A 27,577-nucleotide genomic window follows, 5' to 3' on the forward strand; every position below is an offset into this window, starting at 1 on the left:
TTGATTCTGTTTTTCTACTGCTTATTATGTGTATTATCTTCTTTTATTCTTTTATTCTGTACGGCCACAACAACAACAAAAGAAAATCCTATTTTGTTTTTACAACAATTCCAATAAAAGTTTCTGAGACTGGTTCTTAATGATTATATTATATATATTATATAATTAATTGAAGAGAAAGCGATGCATAACCGAATTTTCTGTAAAAAAAAATACTACCAGATCATATAAAACTACTTTTACATTAGTTGCAATCTTACAATAAAACAAAACTATTGGAGATCCTGATACTGTACATAATTTAAAAAGACAATATAACTGTAGGCCTATGATTTAAAAGTTATAAAAAAACAACATATTAAAAGGAGAAAGATATTATTTATCAAGTTAAAACTTATTTAGAAGACTCCATCATCAATGTTTATGATTATTATTCTAAACTAATTTGGTGTATTGAATTGCACCAAATACAATTTAATCTATAATACCGCTCAATCTGATGATATCAGGTTGTTTTTTTTCAATTGAAAACCAGCCGCTAGATGACGCAAAAGCCATCTTCACATTATTTTTTTCTTAGAAACCTACGTCAAATGATCACAATTTGATTTCTACGTTAGTTTTATTAGGGGCTCTCTAAATGTAATAAATGTTTATTCCACTAACAGTGCGTCTGAATGGAAACATTTAAACAGTGACAGGCCCGTTTTAACGTAGAAAGTCTCGCGCTAGGACCGCGCGGCTCTGTGTCAGCTGACGCGCCAGCCACTTATATCCGTCGTCGGTTTATTTGGGCCGCAGCTTCTTCTGCTCGCGCCTGGCGTCGCAGGCCCATGTCCGTCTGCCCAGACACACGTCTCACCTGAAGACAGCGTCCATCTCTTCCGTCTGCTGAGCACCCGAAGGTAACAAAAAAAACCCTCCCGGGGTGACATCAGCAACTGTCTCCATCCTTCTTCTTCGCTCGGCGAGCCGTGTTGCGTTCACGTCCTCCCTGTCGGCTTCTGATCATTTCTTTATCCGCAGCGAGAAACCATGGAGTGTGTGTGGAAGCCAGACGAGCAGGGACTTCAACAGATCGTGCAGCTGCTGAAGGAGTCCCAGTCTCCAGACACGTCCACGCAGAGATCCGTCCAGCAAGTATCCTTTTTCCCCCCAAAAATCATGTTTACGTCCGCGCCAATGTCAGACTCAACAGGCTAGCGCTAGCATTGCTAGCACTTTCCAAACAGTTACGCAGGTGTGTAGAATGGTGCAGCTCGTGTTGGTCTGCTTCAAACACCGTCACGACAGCAGCCAGGTCCACTATTGCCATTTATTTCCACCTAAAACCAGCGTTTCTTTGTTCCTGAGAGGCTTAATTTGCTGCTGAAGAACGTCTGACATTTACAATATTCTCCTTAACCGACAATGCGCCATTTTTCAACAAACTAGTATTTAAATCGCATTTAGATCGTTATTAAACCTCACATCTGCTTAAACTACATAATGTTCCATGTGTAATTTTTCTACCGAAAGACTAGATGACTGCAGTTGAAATGACCTCATGGTTTACTTCCTCACGAAAGCAAAGCTCTTTCTACAGTAGTCTGTTCTTGTATAAGTGATATATTTTTACAACAGCGTCGTTACTATATTGATGTCCTTAGAACCATAAATGATGAAGGTGATAGTCTATGGTCGGTGATAAATCTCAGTCCAGTATTGAACATCATGATAGATCTATAAATATTAGTCATGGTTGTTTTATCTTGTCATATAACTTGTCATAACTAAATGGTACAGTTCCTAAAGCCACAGTATGAACAGCATGTACTCTTGTGATAATACTGCAGTCGTATCTGTGTAAGCACAATGTTATGAAACTAGTTCACATCCTAATCAAGGACACAAGTGTGTTGACATCTGACTCGCCAACACACACACAACCACATTGATATCACACTCTAATATAGTTCAGATCTCTCCCGCACCCCAGAGTTTATTACACTGCTCCCACTGTCTCCCGGCAAATGGCATGACTTTGATTTTAATAAATGGGGAGACGCTGCAGAGATCACCCCGTCGCCTGATGGTGACCTTGTTGTTATAGAGACGAAACCGGCAGCCTCTCGAGTGTTTAAATTCGCCACGATTTATTTAAACTTGATTTTGCTAATCTTTACACATGGGAATACACTATGATTACATGTTGATCATGTTCATTATAGTACCTTTAAAAAGATATGTATGTATATGTCAAAGCATTTTTTTTTTTGTTGTGCATCTTTGGCTATGTGTGTTTTTGGTTTTTCTTCCACTTGAGCTGTGTGTATGCCGTCACTGTTAATCAATTTCTAGCACATTGTTAATTTCATTTTAATTTTACTGCAACTGCTGTACTTTCTTGTTCGGTTGCTGCTCTCCTTTTTTTTGTGTCATGTGCTCAGAGTCGTTACTCACAGAAACGAGCTGCTGTAATAAATACACCACTTGGCACTAGCTGGATAGTACACACACACACACCGTGCAGTCAGCAAATTTATAAATCTTCACACACACCCTCTTCAACATACACATGCATGCATACACACATCTTGTTGCTAAATGCCATACAAACACACCTTGCATGTACACACAACATCACACACAAGCTCTTGGCCTGAGCCATGAGCTTTCATATCAGGACCGGGTCTAGGCAGGGGCAAGAGGGGGCCTGGCCCCCTCAAATAAATGTTGTGCCCCCTCAAACTTGCATGTAAGTAAGTAACAGCACAATGCCCCCTCAAGATTTGTGGCTGCCCCCTCATACATGCCTGTCTAGACCCGGCCCTGTTTCATATGGACTTTTATTGTCACCTGTGTACATTTCGCATTGATGTTTGTGTACTTGTATTCTAATAAGATGTTAATTAAAACACTTGAACGTGACGGCACTGCATCTGGTCACCAAGAGGTGCTTCAGAGCCACAATGGCAGGCAGCGCCTGCAGTCAGTCAGACAGACAGGCGAGTGATTGGCATGAGGCAGACGCACAGTAGCCAGCTGGCAGGGAGGAGCAGCAGAAGAAGTAGTCAAGGCAGGAATACAGTCATGTGAAAAAATTAGGACACCCCATTGAATATGTTCTTTATTAAGAAATGTACAGTAGTTATTAATGACTGATCTTGTTTGTTTGTTGTTTTTTTTGACTGAAAAAGAAAATTGTCTAATTGACATTAAAAATAAGATGTGAACAAAGCAGTTAGCAGTTTAGTTTTGGACCCCACCTACCCTTTAATATTTGTGGTCCCCTTCGGCTGAAATGACTTCAATGAGGCGCTTCTTCTAGCCTTCCACCAGTCTCTGACATCGCTCTCAAAAAGTGTTTGCTCCACTCAATGCTTTCATCAGTGAGGTGTTTGACGTGAGGCATGAACAGCCCCTTTACAGTCTCCCTGCAGCATCTCAATGGGATTAAGATTTGGGATTTGCCATTTATGGAGTCTCAACCCCTTTTATTTTCAGCCAGTCTTGGTGGATTTACTGGTACATTTTGGGTCATTGTCATGTTGTAGGGTCCAGTTGTGCTTCAGCATCATTATTCTTAAAGATCTTCTCACATGTATCTCTAGCACCTTCTGATACACCGTAGAGTTCATGGTGGATTCTTTGATGCTCAGCTGGTCATTCTTTGATGTCCTACTGCAGCAAAGTATTCCAATAATGTGAGTTTGCTACCTCCATGCTTGGTATCGGGTTATTTTCCTGGAACGCTGCATTTGGTTTATACCAACATGTCCTCTGTTCCAATGATTCCATTTTAAACTCTTCTGTCCATAGAACATTATTCCAGAAGTCCTGGTCTTTGTCCATGTTCTGTCTGGCCTTTAACGACGACAGCAGGAAGAGTTTGCTGTAGGTCCATCGACACCATTTTTAAGTTTACCAAGTCAAAATATGTTTTTAAATCCCCTACCAGACTGAGGCATTCAAAAACAAGACTTTATCAGCTCAGACAGTTTTTTGTTGTGCTCACCATTACTTGAACAGCCAGGTGCACACCAAAGATATTGTCCAGATATTTATAATTAAGTAAAGAATATCCTTTTTTCACTAATATAATCTAATTAAACACCCTAGCTTTTATAGGGTGTCCTCATTTCTTTACATGACTGTACGATTGATGATGGTAAAGAAAAAAACAAATGCAGGTAGAGGGACAGTGGTCTGCAGTGATGGGGGACGGTGTGATTTGAACAATGTATGTAGCGAGGCAGATTCACAAAGGTACAATTGCGGCCAGTCCATCTTGCAAAAGGTTGTACCTGTTTTGGGCAGATGGGCAGAGGATTGCACAGCTACAGCTGCAGTCAGTCAGGAAGGCAGACGGGCAGAGAAGTGATGGGTGGGAGTTAGTAGGCAGATCGAGGGTGGATATAGTAGTGAGGTTGGGAAAGCTGGAAAACAGCAGGATGATGGATTTCAGTTAGAAAGAACGATGGCAACAACAAAGAAGTGGCCAGAATGTAAGTAGACGACATGTTCAGAAACACTCTTTGAGCTCACAAAGAAATGCTTCTAGCAGCTTCACACTTGCTATTTGTATACATGTTTTCCTCCTTAACTGCGTCTCTCAGCGACTGGAGCAGCTCAACCAGTTTCCAGACTTCAACAACTATTTGATCTTTGTTTTGACAAAACTAAAATCGGAAGGTAAGCGGTACCTCACATGTTTTTTTGTTGTTTTTTTTGTTCCAGCAGACGGGTTAAAAATAAGGGTTTTTATTTTACTGTGGGGCCACTTCGCCGTCTGACCCGGCGGCATCTCCGCCTCGGATGAGACTCTGTGAATATGGGTCGCTCTAATTTTAAACCTAATTCCTGGCGCTGCTTGACTCTTGGCAGAGCGTCTGCACACTGCATGACCTAAATGTTGAGGGAAGATATTTTCAGATGTAGCTGAACTTTTGATCTTTGTATACAGGAAATCATCTGTATTGCTTCACCTAAAATAATGTTGGCTGCTGGAGAATGTTATCATGCAGTGAGAGAAGGTTGATTAATCCAGAAGGTTGTTTGTTTCGGTGTTCACAATGATGATGCAGTTGTGGCTTATTTGCTTTCTGCGGCATAAGTCAGCAGAGTGATGACATCATAGTGCGTCATCGCCTCTTGAGGTCACTTTTCTGTCCAGGAATACACACCTTGAAGAATCAATGTAGATCATTCAGTACGTTTTGAAAAGCTTGGATGTTCCCATTCTAATCTGAATTTGAAAAGTGAACAAACCCTCCATGACAATAAATGAAAACGCTTATTAATTCTTCATTATGGATGGATGGATGGATAAACTTTATTTATCCCTCTGGAGAATTTTCCCAAAGTAGATCTGCAGTGGGATAATACAGTTTATCCATCTATAATGAAGAAGAATCAGGCAAGTAAAATTATGAATTAAATCACTTACTAAATAATATGGTCTTAAGATCATGAAAATAAAAATGCATAGTATAAGTGGGAAGAAAATGTGTTGTGTTGAGGATATATCTTGTGAACAAAAATGAACAGAAATAAACATGGTTGAGGAATATTCTATATAACATGATGAATAGAAATTATGGTGAATTGTAACTGTATTTCATCAAAACTAGCAAATAATAATTTAAAATAATACTTGTGTAAAAAGAACTAAAGCGGAATAGTTTAAATTAATATTGTAAAATGGAATATTAGCAACTGAAGAATTTAGTAATCGTAACCGTGTATTTCAAGGCACGACACAGCGTTTCCTTCTTGATGTCAATGGTTTGATGCTTTTTCTAATCTTGACAAGTCTTATTTGCCTTTTTATTGTTGCCATCGTTCTAATTGTTGCTTGTAATTATTTTCTGTGTCAAGATGAGCCCACTCGTTCTCTCAGCGGCCTGATCCTGAAGAACAATGTGCGGGCTCACTTCCAGACGTTCCCCAGTGAGGTTGCAGAGTTCATCAAGAGCGAGTGTCTCCAAAACATCGGAGACACGTCTCCCCTGATCCGGGCCACAGTGGGTGAGTCATCATCATCGCTGAAGGCTACACATGGCTGCAGACTCATTCGATGTCTGTTCCAACAATTACTCTTTATCTCCCACTTCTTCACGTAATCGGTGTCGTTTCACAGACCTTCAGATGAGGAGGATATTGGCTGCTTGACTAAGTGTTTTGTAGAAAGAAGGACCATTTTAAAGTTGGTCCTTTTCTAAAGAAATAAATGGTAGATCGGTTAAAATGCATCATGGCTCTCATGGCTTATTGTGTATTATAGACGGAGGCTCCTTAGTTGCATCAATCCAATTTAGGTTTGTGTCAATGGAGGAACAATTATTGACTAAAAAGTGTTTAAATACGCTGTTCTTTGTTTGCAAAGGTTGCAATATAACTGTAGCTAGTTGCCGAGAATTGTTAGTGCACACAGGAAAAAAAGAAATGTTTAATTCATTCATAATCATCCGCTGACTCTTTATGGGGTCTGGAGTCTATCAAGCTACTTATAATTGAATCAACGGACATATTACTCATAACTTCTTGTAGTTCTCCTTTTAATACTGGACTCTCCAAACAGGCATCCTCATCACCACTATTGCCTCTAAGGGAGAACTACAGAACTGGCCCGAGCTTCTGCCTAAACTCTGTCAGCTGCTGGACTCTGAAGACTACAACACATGTGAGGTGAGTCATGCATGGACAAGTGTTTGTCCGACAAGCAAAGACTCAGGAAAAACAAATTCAAGACGGCTTCAATCATATTAGTTCACTAATCCGAGTTGTTCTTCTCATTTCAACCCCGAATTATTATTATTATTATTATTATTTTAAATAATAATTCAAAAGGAACATGACTGACTGATTTATATATATATATATATATATATATATATATATATATATATATATACTGTATATCTCATCCAGGCAAAGGTTTCTTTCTTGTTCCCTGAAACCTAAATACAGTTATTACAGTTCAGTACTTTTAACACGACTTCCATACCTGCTTTAGATGCTGGATGTAGATGTCTCTTTTGGAAGTTATTACTCTTCAGCCATTGTTTGTCATAACTTTTCTGCCTTCTATTCACTGCTCACGTCAACTCGCACATGTGCCTTTCCAACTGGAAAATCAAGAGCGCCTGTTGTAGACAAATGACTCCGTCAACAACACATTATGTTATTGATTTTTATATAACTGGATTAAAGTTAATGTGCTGTTTAATGAATGGGGGAAATTAATTTTAATTTGGTTCAATTCTAAAGCTAAAGGGATTTCCAGCCCCGAAAAAACAACCTTTTTTATTTGAAGAGATGGTGTGAAAAACCGGTGAACTACTGATCCTGCTGCACAGTTTCTGACTGACCCGATTAGCCCGACACAGTCTCGCAGCTGGAGTGTGAGATTATGAATCCAGCATAAAACCGTGTGACCTCATTTTAAGGGTTTGTAGACATGTCACCACAGCAGCTCATATAATATTCTCTTATCTTTTTAGCGCTTGCATAAAGTGGGAATATGCAAAAATGATCGAGACTAAGAGGGTTACAGTAGTTAAAACATCCAAACACAACATCAATTTTGGTCAAACTGTTTTGAAGGTTACATTTCAGTTTTTACTTCATGCTCCACTGTCACACCTGCATTTGGTAAGTTATCTAAATTATATATCAGAACTATTGGTGTGTTTCTGGAGTCTAGTGATCGTTTCAAACTGTCAAATCCAATTTTTATATTCTCACATTATAAATACGCTTCTAAGTGATATGATGAAAAATAAAGTAATTAACAATTTAATTTACCTTAAGTTAAAACGGAAGTATTTTGTGCTTTTCTCCTTCTCAGTGTACAAGTTTTGGGTATTTGTTATATTTTGTGCAAAGGGTGCAAACATCGGCCAAGCTCTGCCTTTATGGTCCACGTTAGTTGTTTTTTAATTTGGTAATTGTAACTTTTTTAATTTTACAAATTGTTAAACCAACAAAATTGCAATTGCATCTTCCTTGTCCCAATCTCAATATTGGTAAATATCTTTTAATTATTTTGAGTTATAATGCAAAGAAACGGAAAGAAATGTAATCTCCCTGGCATTGTAAACTTGCATCGTTGTTGTGTACTTTGTATGCACACCACACTTTTGTTTTGTAGATGAGAAATGGAACTTCAGCAATATGGGATGATTGTATGTTCAAGGTGCCTATCTTAAAAGGCAACTAATGTGTTGATTTAAGCGTTTCATACATTTATCTTGGACCTCCCTTGTACTTATCAGAATGTCTGTTTGTAAAAAAAGAACTCTCTTTTCATTGAAATGAATACATTAAAATGTGCCTAAGCCCCACCCACTGAAAACACTTTGTTTTTTGGGGATTCATTCTTGTTTACCATAACCAGACTCACTCTGCTGTGTCAATCATCAGGATCTGTTACTGTGTGTCACCAATCTCATAATTCCCACCTCCAAAAGGACTTGTATAAACAAAGCATGATGTAATGACAGCTGGCTGGAGGTGGAGTGAAGATCATTACTACGTCATAATGGGCTTTGCTCTTGTAACCTCTCGTTCGCCGAGATTTCCTACAGGGGAAAACTTTATAAAGTAATGACTTCAAAAAACCATAATGATGAGACTAGAGGGGAAGACTTTAAATGAAACATGCGAGTGAGTCAGTAGAGTTGGGTTTTCACATTACTTGTCCTTTAATAAAACAACCAAAAAAACGATGTTGAATAAATAAAACATTTTGTCACACAGAAATGTAATCTCATGGCAGAAGAGACTTAAAAAAAAAAATCACATTTTCCAAGTTTTTAAAATGATGATAAAACGAACATCAAATATTCACTACAACACATTTTTATATGCACATAAAGCGCATGTAATCTGACTTTGGCTTTGTTTTGATGCATGACTAGATGGTTTTGAGGGCCTCCTCTGTAGGTGTGCTGGTTACTCATGCTGATCTGGTACTTTCCAGAATCATTTTTGGATGCAAATATTTTTGAGTTGTAGTCGCCTCTGCATCTTTATATTGGTTTAAGTTGCCTGACATGTCAGTTGTGTCATTAGTGCAGACGTGTCTTGATTTGATGACTAAATCCTGAAGTCCTCAGAAGGAGCTTGCAGCTCTTCTGGCTAGACACTCCGCTCATGGTGCCAGTTCAATCTTCAGCCTGAGAAGTTAATCTGACATGTCGCTGCCGCAGATTTGCTCATATGTGACGTCTGGTCCGTAGTGATTGTGTTCCCACTCGCCTCTTCCTCTGCGGAGCCGCAGCCTTTATGAAACCCCGGCTTGGCTTCATCATCACGCCGACTCTTGCTGCCTGGAAGGCGAATGATTAATGATTCCATTTTATCGCAGCAGAGATAGATGCAGTGTGTTATTTAGAGATGAAATCCATCATCTGTGGCCGTCAAAAATAATGTGCAGTGCCCAGAGTGAATCAGGAAATTGTCCAAATGTGACCAGTAATCCATAAATGACTTCATGTTGTTGCTTTTATGTCCTTTTTTTTTTTTATACCATTTTCTTGAATGATATTTTCACTGGTTGGATGATGAGTAATACCCCTTTATTTAACCTTTCTTACCCGTGTGTCCTCAGAAAACTAGTTTCATGTTAAATTGGTAAAAACAAATATATTGCAAAGCAAAAACATTTTTTACATGATATAATGCCTTGTTTGAGGCAAGGCTCGAGCTTCCACTGAACTCATGAGAGCGTCACAGGAATGTTGAAGGCCACTTCACAAAGCACACAAACGTCTCGATCAATAAACGTTTTATTACACTGCTGTAACATCTTCTGGAACACAGTTTGACCTCAAGTGACCCTAGCTGACATGACCGGAGCCCTCCTGCTTTACTCTGCTATATTTATTTTTATCCTTTACATGATCTGGCTTTTTTTCTTTTCTTTTTGATGACTTGTAATCCTCTATTTAATTGAAACCCGTTTTAAAATGTACAATATAAAATGTACACTAAAAGCAATATAATAGAATAAGATCTATCTTATTCAATACTTTACTATTATTTCATGAATAAATGGCCAAATTAAATATTTTTAATATAAACTTACAGAGAAATTAGATGTTCAATTTTCCTTTTTTCCCTCGCATTTTTTTAGACTGCGTCTCTAATGTGCAATTTTTTATTTATTTCTTTTCCCCTCCAAACATGTCATTCGTAGTTGGGACTAGTTGTACAGTATGATGGTAAAGGGGCTAAATATTACAATTTATATGTATTGACTTGCATAAAAACCAAATTTGTATATGAAATGTAAATGTTAAGTTGCATGTAAAGATAGTTTTACTTTGATCTTGCCTTTTAATTTGTGATAAAAGCAGTCTGTGCACAATTTCAGCCAAGAGTCAACAATGTAGAGACACCATGTAAAGTGGATATGCAAATTGTCTTTCCTGTTCCACTGCAACAGTTCTGCCTCTGTTGTTGAATGATTGTTCAGCAGTGAGTAAATACGAGCTGTAAACAATCAAAATCGGAGTGTAATTCTTGTCTGTCCGGTCTGAGTGGGCGAGCGATGATATTTTCTCAGGGGCCACATTATAGGGGGCTATCAAGCCAATAGATGGGGGAGGGGAACAATGTCACTATGCTATGAAAACCAAATGAAATAAGCTGCATTTGTTATTTCAATTAATGACATGTTTGAAAAAACAATTAAAAAAAAATCGTATTTAAACAGTAGTACTCTGTCTCGTCCAAATCACTGAACGTCTTCTCTCTTGTACCAACTATCTTGTTCTTTCCATAGTCCATATTATTGAATGAATAATGGCTAAATCATTTAATTTAAAATGTTTTGTTCATTGTTGCCACGAATGTTCTCGGCTGTCTCTTGTTGAATTTAAGTTAAGGTTTAATAAAAAAAGAAAAAAAAAGAAAAAAAAATTGTGGGAAATGGTGTGAAAATTAAAGAGGTATTAAAAAGGTTGGTCATTTCACCAAAGCGTCTCAAAATAAGTGGAAGTTCTTTTTTTTCCAGTCACTAATGATTTTTGTGTAGTGTTTTGACAAACTAATGTTTACTAACTTTCTTGAACTGCCGGCCTTCACCTTGAGTGCTTCACTCATAACCTTCCATTCATCCTCCACATTTCTTGAAGTCGTTGACTACAGGCGAATGGAAATGGTTGCTATGGAAACCAATTTCAGCTAGAGCCGTGCCGAGACCCGAGTCTTATTCTTTACGTCGTCTCATCATCTCGGCGAGTGTCTGCAGCCTGTCGTGAGTGTGCATACCAACTCTGGGTCGAGCAGCTGGTGTGGAGAACAATGTGTCTGACAGATTTGGGATCGCTCGCTTGCGTTCGCGCTCTGACTGTGGAGATGGTTATTGGAGCAGAAGTGCCTGATTGCTGTGGCTGATCATGGACCAGTGGACTGTAGCGCTTGAACCTCTGCCGCCATGTTAAAATGTCTAGCTCAAATATCTGTAGCCCAAAGTAATACATTATTATAATTTTTAATTATAAATCTGGGCAACAGAAAGGTCTAAACAACACTTTTTTTTATTACATGAAGCGTTACACAAATCTATGAAGAAGAATGGCACTTTTTAGGTTGATACATGTTTACAAGAATTCTATTTGAATATCAGATTTTGCTCTGTCATAAAAGATGGATGGCTGACGACATTGAGGTCTAATGAATGTTGGCATTGATACGTTTGAGAAGTTTGCTACACAGTCGGGGAATCTTTTGTAAAACTGATTTTAACTACACTTATGTATTTCTTTGTTTTTCAGGGTGCGTTCGGGGCTCTTCAGAAGATCTGTGAAGACTCTGCAGAGATCCTGGACAGTGACATGCTGGATCGGCCGTTGAACATCATGATCCCCAAATTTTTACAGTTCTTCAAACACAACAGCCCAAAGATCAGGTCAGTGCCTACCAAATGACTCAAAATGAGTGTGTCTGTTTTTCTTGAGTTCATTACAACTTATATTTAATTTCCTCTGCAGGTCTCATGCCATCGCCTGTGTCAATCAGTTCATCATCAGCAGGACTCAAGCTCTGATGCTGCACATTGACCCTTTCATTGAGGTAAGTTTAAAGCCTCATGGCATGATGACATTACAACTGGGTTTCTTATGGGTAGATCTTATGCAACATCAACCTCCACTGGAGGGCGCCACAGATTTGCATTCCTGCTTATTGGGTAGTGGTGTGTATTGGCAATGATCTGGTGACACGATGCTTGTCATCATAGTATTAACCGAGTACTTGACTGTGGCATTGCAGAATTTATAGACAGCATTTGACGAAGTCTTAGCTGCGTTCCCTTTTTTGGGACCCCAGCTTTCTCTAAACATCGGCCTTAAAAGCTACTGTGTATCCTCTTGTCCTCAGTCAATTCTGGGATTTCACTGTTCTTTTAGATGTGGTGAACATAATGGCTGTTGCTATCCAGAGGCTACAAGAAAATTGCAAAAAAAAATGAACAAACACTGAATATTTGCATATGAATTGTAGATATAAATGGAAATGCATTTTATACACACTTTATATAAATCATTAAATGACTGCTAAAATTATAAAAGCTCAAATTCGATTTAAAAGCCAAAATAAAATGTATATCATTTTTGTAAGTGATACAGCATTGTTACAACAATGGAAATTGTGTATATATATATATATATATATATATATATATATATACATACATACACACGTGTATCAATATGGTTGTGTTTAAAGGTTGGAAAAAAAAATCGCACACAAAAACTCTCTTTGGAGCTAGATATGTCTCTCCCTCCTGCTTTGTTTATCTAATCTTGATAAATATATATATTTTTTTTAGAACTTGTTTGCACTGGCCACAGATGAAGAGTCTGAGGTGAGAAAGAACGTGTGCCGAGCTCTTGTCATGCTGCTGGAGGTCCGTTTGGACCGGCTCCTCCCACACATGCACAACATCATTGAGGTGAGTTGGCTGAAGATGCTTGTGTCCTCGGTGTTAGAAAACTCACGTCTGTGCTCTGGTAGTACATGCTGCTGAGGACACAGGACCAGGACGAGAACGTGGCTCTGGAAGCCTGTGAGTTCTGGCTGACTCTGGCCGAGCAGCCCGTGTGTAAGGAGGTTCTGGGCGGCCACCTCTCCCAGTAAGAGAACACACACTTGTAAACCTTTGACACTGAGATGTTAACGCTTTGATTCACGGGACATAAAGGGACCTTCAGCACCCGGGTCTGATTAAGTCCTCCTTCACTCGACCTCGACTTGTCACGTCCGTCACTAACTTGTCACGTTAAACTGAGACTGATGCGGCCTTCTAGTCTGACCTGTCACCTCTCGTAACATTTGCTCTCCCGCAGACTCACACCAGTGCTGGTTAACGGGATGAAATACTCTGAGATCGACATCATCCTGCTCAAGGTCTGTCATGTCCCCGTCATATTTGTCTGCTCTAAATCGTCTACATGACCCGGGATGACATGTGATGCTGCTCCATGACCATGTATCAAAATGAATTGCATGATATTGGGGAGTTGTGGGATGGCGCCATCATTAATTCCGTGCTGCAGGAGTGTTGTTATAGCAACTGATGAGAGAATCTGATCATTTGTCCTTGAGTGCGTATCTACTAGGAGGGGGAAAAAAACGATTATTTTGTCGACTTCAGGGCGACATCGAGGAAGATGAAGCCATTCCTGACAATGAGCAAGACATCAGGCCGCGCTTCCATCGCTCCCGCACCGTCGCTCAGCAACACGAGGGAGATGGCATAGAGGACGAGGAAGATGATGACGACGAGCTGGATGACGACGACACCATCTCTGACTGGAACCTGCGTGAGTTGCAGATTCTTCTTAATATGACCATTTCTTCACACACCAAATCCAACCTGCTAAGTGGTTTTGTGATTAAATATTAACAATAATAATTAAGAACTAATCATCTGTATGAATTTTGATCTTATGACCCACGATAACCTGCTGCTTCACAGACAAACTTTAGTATAAAGCATAATACAAATATTCTGAACTGCAGATTATTACCTAATTAAATAAAATTAGTCAAAACTCAATCCTTTCTTCACTTTTATTGACCCAATAATAAAAATATGTTTATACATTATTCAGTCCACCACTAGAGCTGTTTTAAATTGATGCAAATACCAAGATCACACAAGTGCTGCAGAAGGATTATTTATCCCGCCAAACTTCATGTCCTGCAGAAATCGCAACAAATAAAAAGCACGATTAATTATAAGTTATATTCAAAGTTTGTTTTTGGGACAGATTCGTTAACCTTTATTTGATTTACGCCATGTCATCCATCTCAACTTAAAAAAATGACTAAAAATAATATGTTGGAAAAAAAGCTTTATGGTCACATTTATATTCTATAGTGGGGAAAAAAAATTGTGTCTGCAGCTCATTTAAATTCTGCCTTGGATTTCAGGAAAGTGTTCAGCGGCAGCGTTGGACGTGTTGGCGAACGTGTTCAGAGACGACCTGCTGCTGCACATCCTTCCTCTGCTGAAGGAGCTTCTGTTCCACCCTGAGTGGGTTGTCAAGGAGTCTGGCATTCTGGTGTTAGGGGCCATTGCTGAAGGTAGAGTTCCATCGATCAACACTGTGTGTGAAGCTCCTGCTCTGAAACTCTCCTCCGTGTCCAGGCTGTATGCAGGGAATGATCCCGTACTTGCCGGAGCTCATTCCTCACCTGGTCCAGTGTCTGTCGGACAAGAAGGCTCTGGTGAGGTCAATTACCTGCTGGACGCTAAGCCGCTACGCCCACTGGGTGGTGAGTCAACCCCCGGACATTTACCTGAAGCCGCTGATGACCGAGCTGCTGAAGCGTATTCTGGACAGCAACAAGCGGGTGCAGGAGGCGGCCTGCAGGTGAGCCACGCCTCTCAGGATCAGGACCTCAAAGTTCTTCTGAGCGACATCTGGTTTTCTCCGTCTTCCCATCAGTGCCTTTGCCACGTTGGAGGAGGAGGCGTGCACGGAGCTGGTCCCTTACCTCGCCTTCATCCTGGACACCCTGGTGTTTGCCTTCAACAAGTACCAGCACAAGAACCTGCTGATTCTCTACGACGCCATCGGAACGCTGGCAGACTCTGTGGGACACCACCTCAATAAACCGGTGAGCATGACACTGAAAGGCTGACTTGAAGCCTGCAAAGATTGTGTATTTAAGGGTTAGAGGTCATCACCCAAGTGGCCAGAAATAAACACATAAATCTGAGAGCAAACTCTGATGTAGCACCATTGTCTACAGTATGTGTCTGGAGTCTAAAAACATAAATTGTTTTTATGTTTTAACTTAATATAAGAAGTTATCACAGGCTTCGTGGCAAGAATTGGCTAGCTGGGTTTGACCCCCAAACTCATTACAACCACTTATTTTAGAAATAATCCTTTGAATGGTTCTTAAAAACCAGATTCTGTCATCTTTCCACTGCTTTAACAACGATCTCTTACTCCAGGAGTACATCCAGATGTTGATGCCGCCGCTAATCCAGAAGTGGAACCAGCTGAAAGACGAAGACAAGGACCTTTTCCCTTTATTAGAAGTGAGTCTCGGGATAATCGAGTTTGACGGATTGGCGAGTCTCAATAACCTACGTCTCCCCCAGTGTCTGTCGTCGGTGGCCACAGCCTTGCAGAGCGGCTTCCTGCCCTACTGCGAACCCGTCTACCAGCGCTGCGTCAACCTGGTGCAGAAGACACTGGCGCAGTCCATGGTGAGTGTGAGTGGTGACATGTGTTCCTCCTTTCATCCATCTATAGATCATCTGATAATGAGGTCTAGATAGTGACCTTTTAAGAAAAGGTCACTATCTAGGAACAGAAGTTATAGTAACTAATTAAAAGAATATTAGGACCAGCCACCTTTTTACCCTCATGATTAAGGCTCTTGAGTCATGTCTCAAGTAACGGTACACTGTAAGACAGTGCACTTACTTTCGCACTTAAGTGCACTCTGACATTTGAAATTTGGACAGGGTAACACTGCCGCTACACACTACTAGTTTTTAACACTGATTGCAACCGCCCAGTGGAACACTACTGCTGACACTTGACAGTAGTTTCCCCCCAATCATTACTAGTTATTAACTTGTTTCATTTTGTTATTATTTTGTGTTGTTTTGTGGGATCTGCTCTGAAGACGCCTCTTCTGAGACGTAGCTTCAGTTCAGCATCATCTACGTCACTAAGATGGCTACCGTTAAGGGTGTAAAGTGTCCATCGATCCACACTAAATTTTTGGCCATTTGACGGTGCATTGCGCACCACATTTTACCACACTGCTCAATGTTGACGCACTTGTGTACAGAACATTTTAAGTGTGCAAAAAGTATGCAATTTGGTAACATTATTAGGACCTTTTATATTTGTATTAGGACCTCACACTAGAGACTCTATATTCAATCACTGACTATTTTCTCATGCCTTAGAAGCTTTGGTGGGAAAAAGAAATAGAAAAAATAATAATCCAAGAGGTGACACGGGCATAACCTTGTATACAAACGCACACATTTGTGTTTTCAATTAAGAGTTTGGTTAATACTGACTGACCTTTTTATTTTATTTTTTTAAACCTCGAATCCAGATCCTCTTATTGACATTTATTGGATGAAGCAATGCTGACCCTTTTTGTCTCATTTTAATCCATCATATCTTCTTTTTTTGTGCTTTTAAATAAAAACATTTTTTTCCTATTTTCTATATTAAGTTATGTTGGCTTTTATGAAGGGATATCTCGCTAAGTTTTTCCATTATTCTGTTTGTCAGCATCATGTTTTATGACACTCGCCCATAGAGCTGATCCATTTATTTTGCTCTTCCTCCTGCAGCTGCATCAGTCTCAGCCGGACCAGTACGAGGCCCCGGACAAGGACTTCATGATCGTGGCTCTGGATCTTCTGAGTGGCCTGGCGGAGGGTTTGGGAGGCACCATCGAGCAGCTGGTTGCTCGCAGCAACATCCTCACTCTCATGTTCCAGTGTGTTCAGGTGAGCGAGCGGTTCCTGTCCTCCTCCATCTCCTCTGCATCTCTAACCTTCATTGTCTCATCATGCAGGACAAAATGCCTGAGGTGCGCCAGAGCTCTTTCGCTCTGCTAGGAGATCTGACCAAAGCTTGTTTCCAGCACGTTAAGCCCTGCATTGGTACGTCCTCAGATGTTTACAGTGGTGATCATTTAATATCTGTTCTCACATCTCACTGTTCCTGTCCTAGCTGAGTTCATGCCCATACTGGGTACCAACCTGAACCCAGAGTTGATATCAGTGTGCAACAATGCAACCTGGGCCATTGGAGAGATTTCTATACAAATGGGTGTGTAGTTTAACTTTGCTACTTTCATGAAAATGTTTGTAAAGTGTTTTTTGTTGCATTTATGTAAATGTAAATATTATTTACATCTCACATAAATTGTCAATTCTAATTTAACTATATGTTCTACGTTTATTTTCTATTTATATTAATCTCTAATCATTTCAAATATATTAATGTTGAAATATACTTTACAAAGGATCCTAAGCCATTGTTAAAAACAAAAGTAAAAAAGGAAAATGAGGGGATAGATGGATAGGAAGAAATAATTAAGTTAAAATTAACAAGTTACTAAATATAAATGATGTTGTTGATATAATTATAAAAATGTTGTAATACAATTATGGTTGAGGATCAATAACACATTTTTGCTAAGTTTTTCAAGTAAATATAAAATATCTTCATGACATTATTCCTCAGTTATTCATGAATCGGGGTGAAAAAAGGTCAAAAGAAATGGTAAACCAATTAACTTGCACATAAACAAGATGAAGGTGCTAATGGCAGGTCTTGTCACTCATTCTGCATCAGAAGAACAAAAGCATGATCCTCCTAGTTGTGGTCACATGGCTGTGCATAAACAAAGTACCTGTTTGTGTTCCTGTGTTTGTGGTGGTTGCAGTTCTGACTCACTAACTTTGTTTCTCTCTCACAGGCCTTGATATGCAGCCGTATGTCGCCATGGTGCTGCACCAGCTTGTGGAGATCATTAACAGGCCCAACACTCCAAAGACGCTTCTGGAAAACACAGGTACCACTATGTGGCAGTGCTGAGCCGCCCAGCCAGAGAGAGGTCGCCACACACACACACACACACACACACACGCACGTACAGCGACACACACCCATTTCTTAAGGATTCACACACACACCCTTTTCTTCAGGTATCAATGACGCACGCAAACAAACAAAGTAGTATCTTGAGCCTTGAGTCTTAACTGGACTCGCCGGTTCTCGCTGAAGAATGTCAAATATTTCCAGCCGCTCATCGGCTTGCTGACTGTGCCGCCTGTAAACAGAGATGATGGATCAGCAGGGCCAAACCCTGGTGCGACATTCTCCACTGGAGAGTCTCCAGTGCGCTCACACAACTCACTCTCATACATGGATTCACATTAGCCAGTAGATTAGCGACATCCACACATACTTAACCAGCTGACATATGAACTCTTCTGAAGGTTACACTCTGCTCTTGCTCGACACTGAAATTTCATTATTGGACGAGCCGAAGGGCTGAAATATGATCTGCAAGGGTGTCGTGTAACCTGCCTAAAACAAAAGCGAGGGACTGTGTAGAAGTTTATGTTTGTTGGCTGTCAGTTTATTTGTTGTTTTTATTTACTGTTCTTTAAATGTGATGCATATCTGCCTATAGATGTTAAATGTTGTTTAACTGTTTGATGCAGGATTCCGTTATCTGGCTTTCAACATTAAAATGTAGTTCTGAGCTGCACAATCCACTTTACCTGCTCGTCTATACAGGAATTTACCAAAATCAATTGTTTCAGACAACAATCAATTTATTTTATTAATGATAACCATACTTTCTAGCACTTTGCAAGTTAGCTTTAGAGCTAGCATATGCTAAAGAAGCACTTGAGCAGTGAAAGATTTAATGTAAAATCAAAATTTAAACGAAGCTAGCAAATGGCTTCTAATTATTGCTTCCAAATGTGTATTTTATAGTTGTAAAGTATTGATGTTTTTAGCAACAGTTCTGTTTCAAAGTGTAAACTATTAAGTTATAACGTACAGTGAGCTAGGTATTTGGCATATGCTAACACATTAACTTAAGGCCACGTTAACTCTAAAACCGTCAGTTACATTTGACTTTTGTGTTAGGCTTCATTATTATAATAATATATTATAAAAATATATATAAAATGTATTATTTTCAAGATCTTGCTTCTTTAGTTTAAAGCTTAAAATAAATCATGTTACTGATATAGAAGATATTGTGCAGCTCTGTAACTGCAATGCTAACATGGACAGTAAAAATAAATAGGAAAGTTGAGTTGAAGGGTTGATCTGTCCATTTTTGAACAGAACTAGGCTTATGTGTTTACAATCACCCTTCTGTTCTGACAGAGTAATATAAATCAATTTAACACATGCTGGGGTAACAAAAGGGGAATTAATTAGAAAACTTGTTTTGCAACAACCTTTCATAGTGTAGCTTAGTTTTATTTTTCAAAAGGATGTTATGGAAACTGTGACGTACGAAAAAGATCTTGTACAAGATTCCTAATTTGATCAATGAGTGGTGGAAATGTAGTAACTGACAAATATTTGTTGACGTCTCCACATTAAAATTAGACACAGAAAGACCCACGAGTCCACATCAGGTAGCCTTTTAAAAATGGCGCCAGTTGTGTGTAAGCAAGTCGCAAATAAACCTAGTCCTATTTTATCAGGAAGCACGAGTGAATTAGTCAGAGTATAACTATGGTCATTTGTTTTACCATCAAAAAATTTGGCATGTTCAAGTTATACTCTAACGAATGGCGGAAAAAATCTAAAGCAGGATACTAAAGTAATCTTAATACCTTTGATTAGAATTTTTTTCGTTCCAGATATGGCCAAAGTTCCTGAATTCAAATTGTCTTTTCCAGTTTATTGTGAGCAACTTTATTGTTGCTGTTTCCGGTATATGTAAACATGCCTATTATTGGGCGTCATTATTATATATATTTTTTTGCTGTCCATGTTAACGAAACAATAATTAGCCAAACAGGCGGACGCCAGGGCGTCTTATTTGTCCCCGCCAATCCTGCACTGAACTGGATTCTAATGAGCATACCATCTGCTTTCTGCATGTGTCATTGGACTGTTCATAAATGCCTGTTTGTTAATGAGAATGTTGCATAGTTCTGTGTCTCTTAACTTAGGTCCTCCCTCCTCTCTGCCTCATACGAAACCTGCTGTGCTGGATTCTAGTCTCCCTCCATGTAGTTGGCTTGGAGTAATTTTTTGTCTTTTCTTTTCCCAAAAAAAAAAAAGTTTCTGTATGTAAAATTAACACTTGTGAGTTTAAGGGAGAAAAACATTTGCTACATATTAACCAATTTGAATTTTTCTTAATTGATCTAAATGAGTTTTTTCTTGAATCGATTCTCCCTTAAACGAGTTTTGTATGTTTTTAGAGTGTCATATTTTACATTCTTCTACACCCCCCTGCTGTGAACTGAAGGGGGCAGTGATGATCAACACTTGTTGTAATCTTCTGTTTATTATCATACACAGATTCTGTTGATTTATGTCTCTGAGTTGTTTGTTTTTTCTTTATTTTTTTCTCCTCCCCCCTCCTCATTGCTCATGTCTTGGTTGGCGTTTGGTGGTGTGTAACCGTGATTGCGTTACCTTAGCAATAACAATTGGTCGTCTTGGTTACGTTTGTCCTCAAGAGGTGGCACCCATGCTACAGCAGTTTATAAGACCCTGGTGTGTATTATTCAATCTTTTATTTAATTCATCTGCTCTCTGCTTTTCTTCTGTCTCCTGTTGCTCCCTTCTTTTCTCTCCCCCTCTCTGTCCTTTTCCTCTCTTTTCAGTTCTTTATCAGTTTGTAATCATTGCCAACCATGTGACTAACCCTGTCCCCTTTTAGGTCCTAAATGTGATTATTTTATTTTTTTAATTTAAGTAGCACCTTCATGTATTTTTACATTGATTTAAACTTTTTTCTTTCTCGTCATGTCCCGATAAACCTAAAAGATGCATGGGATCAGATTAGTCACATGCTTGCTGGTTCAACAACAGACAGGATGCAGAAAATAGCATTCCTCTGACTATTTGTTTTATTAGTCACCCAGCTGCATGTGCCTGTCCCCTCAAAAGTTCTTCAAATGTCCAAATTCAAGGTGCTACATACAGTATAAGCGGTTACGCTGATAAAATGACTAAGTCAGACTAGTTGTGTTAAAGTTATCTTTCCTTTTGCATGCTTATCTTTGCTCATTTCTAGTCAATAGTGTGTTTGGCTATTTGGGATTTATGTAAAAACACAAACACAAATTTTAGACGGGTTTGTTTCAACAGGGATGCACTGTGGACCAGTAAATTTGACACATTCATGAAAAAAAATGCTACCTTTCGTACAATCGTGGAAAACCAAGAGTTCTAAAATCCAAATGCCATCGTCTGGAAATCTACTTTCAGACATTATTTGTAGGATTGGCCGGCAGGAAAAGGAGCCAAGAGATGAAGCTGTAGTCCAGGACAGACTGATGGTCTGAGGTCCAGGAGTAAAAAAAGGATGTTAGATTAGCTCAAAGGCTAGGCAGAATGTGCAGACTTGCAGATAAGACGATGTCAGTTGCCAGGCACAGAAGGTGGAAATGAATATTAACAAGGGTCATCAACCTGGCTGAGTATCTCATGGGCCTGTTAAAATAATAATTTTCATACAATGACCATCTTATCTTCTTACATTTGTTTTCTTGTTGCCCCTTTTGTAATAATTTAATGATTTAGTGTATAGGAAGAAACTCTTGTCATCCACAATAATATCTATTGTACACTAATCACAGCAGGTATGGTGAACAAGATTTCATCCCCAGAATAGTGTTTTCAGTGGGTGGGCCTTAGCACGTTTTCTAATGTTAATATGTAGACTAAAATACTTTTTTTACAAACATACACATACTGATAAGTACAATAGAGGTTGCAAAGGTTCATGACCCCTTGATTATAAATCTGTGAGGCTGAGATGGTAAATAATCCACAACAGAGTGTAATCAACAAATCAGTCACATTTTTAAATTTGTTTTATATTGCACCTCAACACATCTTAATATAGTAATTCTTTTTTTTAACGGGTTAAGTAAATGGTAGTTATCCGACCTTAAGGAAATTTGTGCACAAAACGAAAAATTCTTGGAAAGTAAATTTGACAAGGCAAAAAAACAAATCTGGTATAAAGAAAAACGTAACGAAAACAAACAAACTGTAAATCATTGAAGGAAAATAAATGAATCGAGTCCTTCGGTGCATCCCTGTTCTATTCATCAATAAATTTTAGCCTGACAGTTGCTACTTAAATGGCTTGTGATGAACCTTCCCTGACACGTCTGATGTTACATGTGACGTCCTCCTCGACCAGGTGCACCTCTCTTCGAAATATAAGAGACAACGAGGAGAAAGACTCGGCATTCCGAGGTATTTGCTCCATGATCAGCGTGAACCCAGGAGGTGTCGTTCAGGTAAGTGGTCGGTCTCACGTCTTTGAACAGACGTAAAAGGGGTTGATTTTATTTATTTTTTGCTGTTTTAGGATTTTATATTCTTCTGCGACGCGGTGGCCTCCTGGGTGAACCCCAAAGATGACTTGCGAGACATGTTCTGCAAGGTGTGGCAGGAGATCCTCTTCAACAGAGTCCTGTTCAAGTTCCACTCACTCCATCCTTTTACTTTCAGATCCTCCACGGCTTTAAGAACCAGGTGGGAGAAGAGAACTGGAGGCGCTTCTCGGATCAGTTCCCGCTGCCGCTCAAGGAACGACTGGCCACCTTCTATGGGGTGTAGCTGTTGCCAAAATAGTGAGCCTCGTCTGAGGTCAGTGTGTCGCTGCTCTGCAAACATTTTCCTTATTTTAATGAGTGTCTCCACCCAAAGTATGACGGTCAAATGAAGCCTGCAGGACCTCAAACCTTATAGGTAGAAATTTTTTTGTATATGAGGGAGTAAAGGACAACCAAAATATATTAAAAATACCACGACATGAAATCGAGTTTATTAGAAAAGGCGAAGTAAAAAAGTATTTAAAAAGGGGACGACAGAAAAGTCGGCTAAACACATTGTTGGCAATAGAAGGAAAATAGAGTTGGATGTTTTCATGACTCGTTATTAAAAATGTACATTAAAGTGATATTTTCACTCATTTTCTACTCACCCTCATGTCGATCAAGGGTCAAATTATTTTTGATTATGAGTGATCCTTTTTTTTTGTTGTTTTTTTTTAAGTAAAGGGTGAAAATGTACTGTATATCCATTTGACGGTTTTGCTTAAAAACATCCAAATACTTCCATACTTTGGAAATGTTTCAAATAAGGGTGAGTAGAAAATGACAGAACTTTGGGGGAACTATCCCTCACGGGCACCTGTAGAAAAACTATTTTGAAAGTGGCTGCAACATTTTAAGATTGTGGACATGCTGACTGCTCTCTCTTCGTCCCGCAGGTCCGTCATGATGGGAGACCACATTGGGAACCTCTAATACCCAGGGAACAGCCCTTTACCGGGGGGGAGGATCTGTCTAAACTAAAGGGGGGAAGGGTGGGGGTGCTGACCCCTTCCTGACCAGGTGGACGGGGTGGGAGGGAGGTAGTACCTGCAGTGCCGGGTTCCCCTGCACACTGGCTGCTATAAGGGGGTAGATTCACTGCCAGATTCACGGGAGGAAATATAAGAATCCAAATCTGAACATACCTGCTAGTTTGCTCCGATCGGGCTGACCTATTGACAACTTTTCAGATAAATTTCGGGGATCTAGACGAGTTGCGACGCTTCAAATCTCCCAAACGCGAGCAGGTGATGTTTTTATCAGGCCGTTGGTGAGTTGTTTTAATTTGGGGAGTCAGCAGCATGTTTGTACCACTGTGGAGCGCTGCAGAGCATTAGCCATGTGTGTTTTGACAGTCGCTCTGTGATGAACTTTTGTAACCTTTACTTTTACAGTATTTCGTTTCTGTGGTTTCTGCAGTCGGCTGTAATGTAGCATCGACTGGTTTACACACCAAATTTAGGAAAACTCTGGGCTGTGATGTTTCGTCTGAATCGATCTCTTCGTCCGGTTTTGTGAATGTAGCCAACATCGACGCTTGTGAGGAGGACTGTGCCGATTCAGGGTGTGACCTTTGACCTATTTTTCCCAGCTTATTCCATAGCCCACATATTTGGATGCTTTGTTGTTCATGATGTTTAGAAAAAAGATGATTGACGACCTTCACATTTCAGGTTTTCAATCCAGTGCTTAACCGACTTCCCAGGCTGCTGCCTAGTGATGTTTTCACGGCAGTTCAAATTGAGTAAATGGGGTTAAAGGGTGAACTTATAATTTGAAATGGTGGATGAGGAGGAACACGAAAATGAAACGGAACATAATTGTCGATACTGATTTATTTTTATTTTATTTTTTCAGTTGCACTGAAAGACATGCCAAGAAATAAATCTACCCTTTTTAAAACTACTATCTCCCTGGTATTTTCAAAAGATCAATGCAAAAATAAGTGCGACCCCCTGAACGAAATCACTTTGGTCAAGCTGGGTCACATCCTGATCACTGCACAGCCCTGCTCACAACCATTGGTTGTCTGCATCGTGAAGGAAAAAAGCGGCTCTCCCTCGGCGAGCCATTCGTCTTCGTCTTTTGCACAACAAACGACACGAAATCCTGTGACTTCTCTCTTCTGTGACTATGGCTGTGGGAAACTGTCCGTTCCTCGTGTGCTCAGAGTTCTCGGCTTCTTGTGCATGATCTGGAGGATGACTGTTTATTTAAATCTTTGGGTGGTTGTGTTTCGTGGGGTACTCATCTCTTGCATGTTGGTGGCCCCTTGCACCCCAAAACTCGTCGGGATTCAGGGAGGGAAGCTGTTAATTTGTGTTTGTTGAATCACTGGGTCGCTGGAGTCTTTGCCCTCAAACGTGTAGCCGGATGCATCGTCGTGAAGAAACTGTGAATCTACAACTTTATTGTCCTGATTGTGTTAGATATTTCCGAGCCTGAATGTATTCCATGATGCTTTAGTCGAGAGGAATGTACTTTCTTTACAAGTTTTCTCTGCTGGACAGAGTGTGAAATCAAGTGCTTAGATGACATGACGTCACCACAACTGCTCAAACTAGAAGCTTCCACTTTACAATCAGTCTGAACCAAACAACGAATGTTCATTTTTATGTCGTATGCATCGTATGTTAACAGACATTTTCAATGAGTCTTAAGTTGTACTTTAGCTTTTATGCAGGTTTATTTTGTTTTTGACACAAGCAGCGCAGTCTATTATTTTCTGTGACCTCATGCTAAAATCTAGATGTAATGTTTATAAAGAAGTAAGAACAGAATTAAAAATGTATATTCTACAAAAGTTTAAATGCAGTATAGTTTAGTTAAAGCAATGCAAGATTTAAGGTACATTTTTGGGGAAAATGTTTAAATAAAATGGATGATCTTGTCAAGTCAAGCTATCATTTAAAATTAGCTATTTGACAAATTTACAACAAAGCTCTTTCTATAATTAAATGTTGTATAGTAAATGTTAATTGCCGCAAAGTAAATATAAAATAATAAACATTAAATGAAATTTAAGATGACAAAAGAGTCATATTTTCTTTTTAAATACACGAGAATAAAATAAAGCTTTATAATTAAGTTAAATAACAAAGTACTTAAAGTAATTTAAGAATCTTTTTTCTTTATAATAAATGAGTATAAAATTGTTAGGAAATCCTGCGCGTGTGACTTAAAACATCAAAAGATGTAAAAATTTTAAGGATCCCTTATAACAAGTATTTGCAGTTTAGTTTTTTTTTTTGTTTTTTAAGACTTTTTTTTTTATAAGGTTTTAGACATTTTAGATAAGGGTTTAACATTTGAAATATGTGTTAGTACTGTTAATTTAAGGAGAAACTTCCAATTTCAGCAAGATTCGAGCAAAAAATCCACTTTAAAGACCTTGAAATGATTAATGTTGTATGACATGATGTATGATCGCTTCTGTATTTCGTATTTAATTTGTTGTTGTTCCGAAGATTATATCTCTTTTACTATTAGCTGACGACATAGATTTGGGGTTTTAGTGCCCTTAATGTGAGTTGTGATGGCAACAATGGAGCAGCCATCCTATGGTAACTTTCTGCTGTGTCATCAACTTTCTAATCTGACTGATTGTTCAGTGGTCGCCTGCTGCTATGTTAACATTTAAAAATGATCTATGTTGAGGAAATGCAAGAAAAGTAAATGCAGATATTTGAACAAGTTGGTGGCTCAACGTGGGAAAGTAATTGGCATCTTAAGTTAGCGAGCCGATGTTTACTTCCTGCCCTTTAAGAAGGCAAACGAGTTGTTCTCGACAGGAAGTGATATCTTGTCCTGTCTGTGTTGACTTCCTCTCTAGGTCAGTCATTTTAGTCTGGATACAGTTATTGACACATCATGGAATACAGGGGTCGGTGTTCGTACGTGTCACGCCGTTTCGTGTCGCCAGGTGGTTTTTTTCGTCCCGTCACATTCCAGCTGTTGTGTTTTCTCTTCGGCGCCCCCTTCCTGTCAGCGTGCTGTATTTGCTGCTACTCATCGTGTGTCACTACTTGAATATGTGTGAACCTCAGGTCGTCCGTGTTCGTCGCGTCCCGCTCGGTGTGCTCGGTTCTCCGTTATGCATCAATAGAGAGACAGGATTAGCTCATAAATCGTCAGTGTTACGAAGCGATGATCTCTTAAAGACTTCAAATTTCCTGAGCGAGTACTTTACAATTGCACATGCTTTTTAGTAAGAAATCTGCGAGTGATTTGAAGTGTTATGAACACTAATGCCTTTAGAGCGGATAGATTAGATCATTCAAGTAAATTTGCGAATGTCTTTCTATGGAGATTTGCTGTTCAAATTGTATTTTGTAAAGGAGTAAAGCACCCACCAATAATTAAGAATGTCCGCTATCACCCTGCGTTTGTTCTACCGACTCGATTCGATGACTTATGCCTTCATCTTTTTTGCGAATGAAAGCATCACTTTGATAGATTTTTTTCTTTTTAATAATAATAAGCTGCTGAATTAAAAAAAAAAGAACTTTTTGGGGGCCACCAAAAATTTTGGAACATGCAAAGAATCTATATTGTACTGTAGTAAATTTTGTAATATTTGTAAGATGATATAGTTGGTGTGAGTGGTTACCATGGCTTGAATCTGTACATTGTTCCAATAAATTGTTTACATTACTATGCGTTTTGGTCCATCCATTCCTTTTCTTCCTTCTCACTTAAGATTGGGTCGTGGGGGCAGCTTGTGATCAAAAGACTCCCAGAACTGTTTCTCTCCAGAAATCTCTTCTCTCTTTTCTAAATGATAAACTACTACTAAATTGAACTCTGATAATCTAATATTCAGTACAACACAAGTTTTATATATACAGTATTACAGTTTATTAGACTGGTATCTCTAGCATGAAAATTTGAGGGTACTTTACAGTGTGGGGATGTCAATGGCTGATGAGGCACTGGCTCATGTAAGAAGTAAAGAAAATCGTTTTTTTCACTATTCATCAACGG

General features: G+C 39.2%; 1 protein-coding gene across 2 annotated transcripts; it reads left to right on the forward strand.

The window, feature by feature from the left end:
• Nucleotides 1-764: 764 nt before the first annotated feature.
• tnpo1 (transportin 1) lies at nucleotides 765-27,247 on the forward strand. Of its 2 annotated transcripts, XM_087791971.1 has the most exons (25): nucleotides 765-905; nucleotides 1,027-1,140; nucleotides 4,599-4,674; nucleotides 5,860-6,009; nucleotides 6,563-6,669; nucleotides 11,766-11,899; nucleotides 11,982-12,063; nucleotides 12,821-12,943; nucleotides 13,006-13,124; nucleotides 13,338-13,398; nucleotides 13,646-13,814; nucleotides 14,428-14,580; nucleotides 14,645-14,870; nucleotides 14,946-15,117; nucleotides 15,461-15,547; nucleotides 15,611-15,718; nucleotides 16,832-16,990; nucleotides 17,059-17,146; nucleotides 17,217-17,315; nucleotides 17,968-18,063; nucleotides 20,678-20,753; nucleotides 22,414-22,513; nucleotides 22,585-22,659; nucleotides 22,728-22,865; nucleotides 23,491-27,247. In XM_087791971.1, exons 2-24 carry the CDS (start codon nucleotides 1,036-1,038, stop codon nucleotides 22,833-22,835), a joined length of 2,673 nt encoding a protein of 890 aa, XP_087648097.1. In that variant the 5' UTR covers nucleotides 765-905; nucleotides 1,027-1,035; the 3' UTR covers nucleotides 22,836-22,865; nucleotides 23,491-27,247. The 2 variants fall into 2 exon arrangements, 1 of the variants encoding a protein (XP_087648097.1); XR_015711347.1 differs by lacking the exons at nucleotides 20,678-20,753; nucleotides 22,728-22,865; nucleotides 23,491-27,247.
• Nucleotides 27,248-27,577: the final 330 nt, after the last annotated feature.

The sequence above is a fragment of the Callionymus lyra genome, chromosome 5 (genome assembly GCF_982586985.1).
Source record: "Callionymus lyra chromosome 5, fCalLyr1.hap1.1, whole genome shotgun sequence".
In the NCBI taxonomy this organism is placed as follows: Eukaryota; Metazoa; Chordata; class Actinopteri; order Syngnathiformes; family Callionymidae; genus Callionymus; species Callionymus lyra.

Coding starts and splice junctions, on each gene's coding strand:
- tnpo1 (XM_087791971.1), top strand. CDS start 1,036: ATGGAGTGTGTGTGGAAGCCAGACGAGCAGGGACTTCAACAGATCGTG. Junction 11,900..11,981: donor CACAACAGCCCAAAGATCAG/GTCAGTGCCTAC, acceptor TTTCCTCTGCAG/GTCTCATGCCATCGCCTGTG. Junction 17,316..17,967: donor AGAGATTTCTATACAAATGG/GTGTGTAGTTTA, acceptor TCTCTCTCACAG/GCCTTGATATGCAGCCGTAT.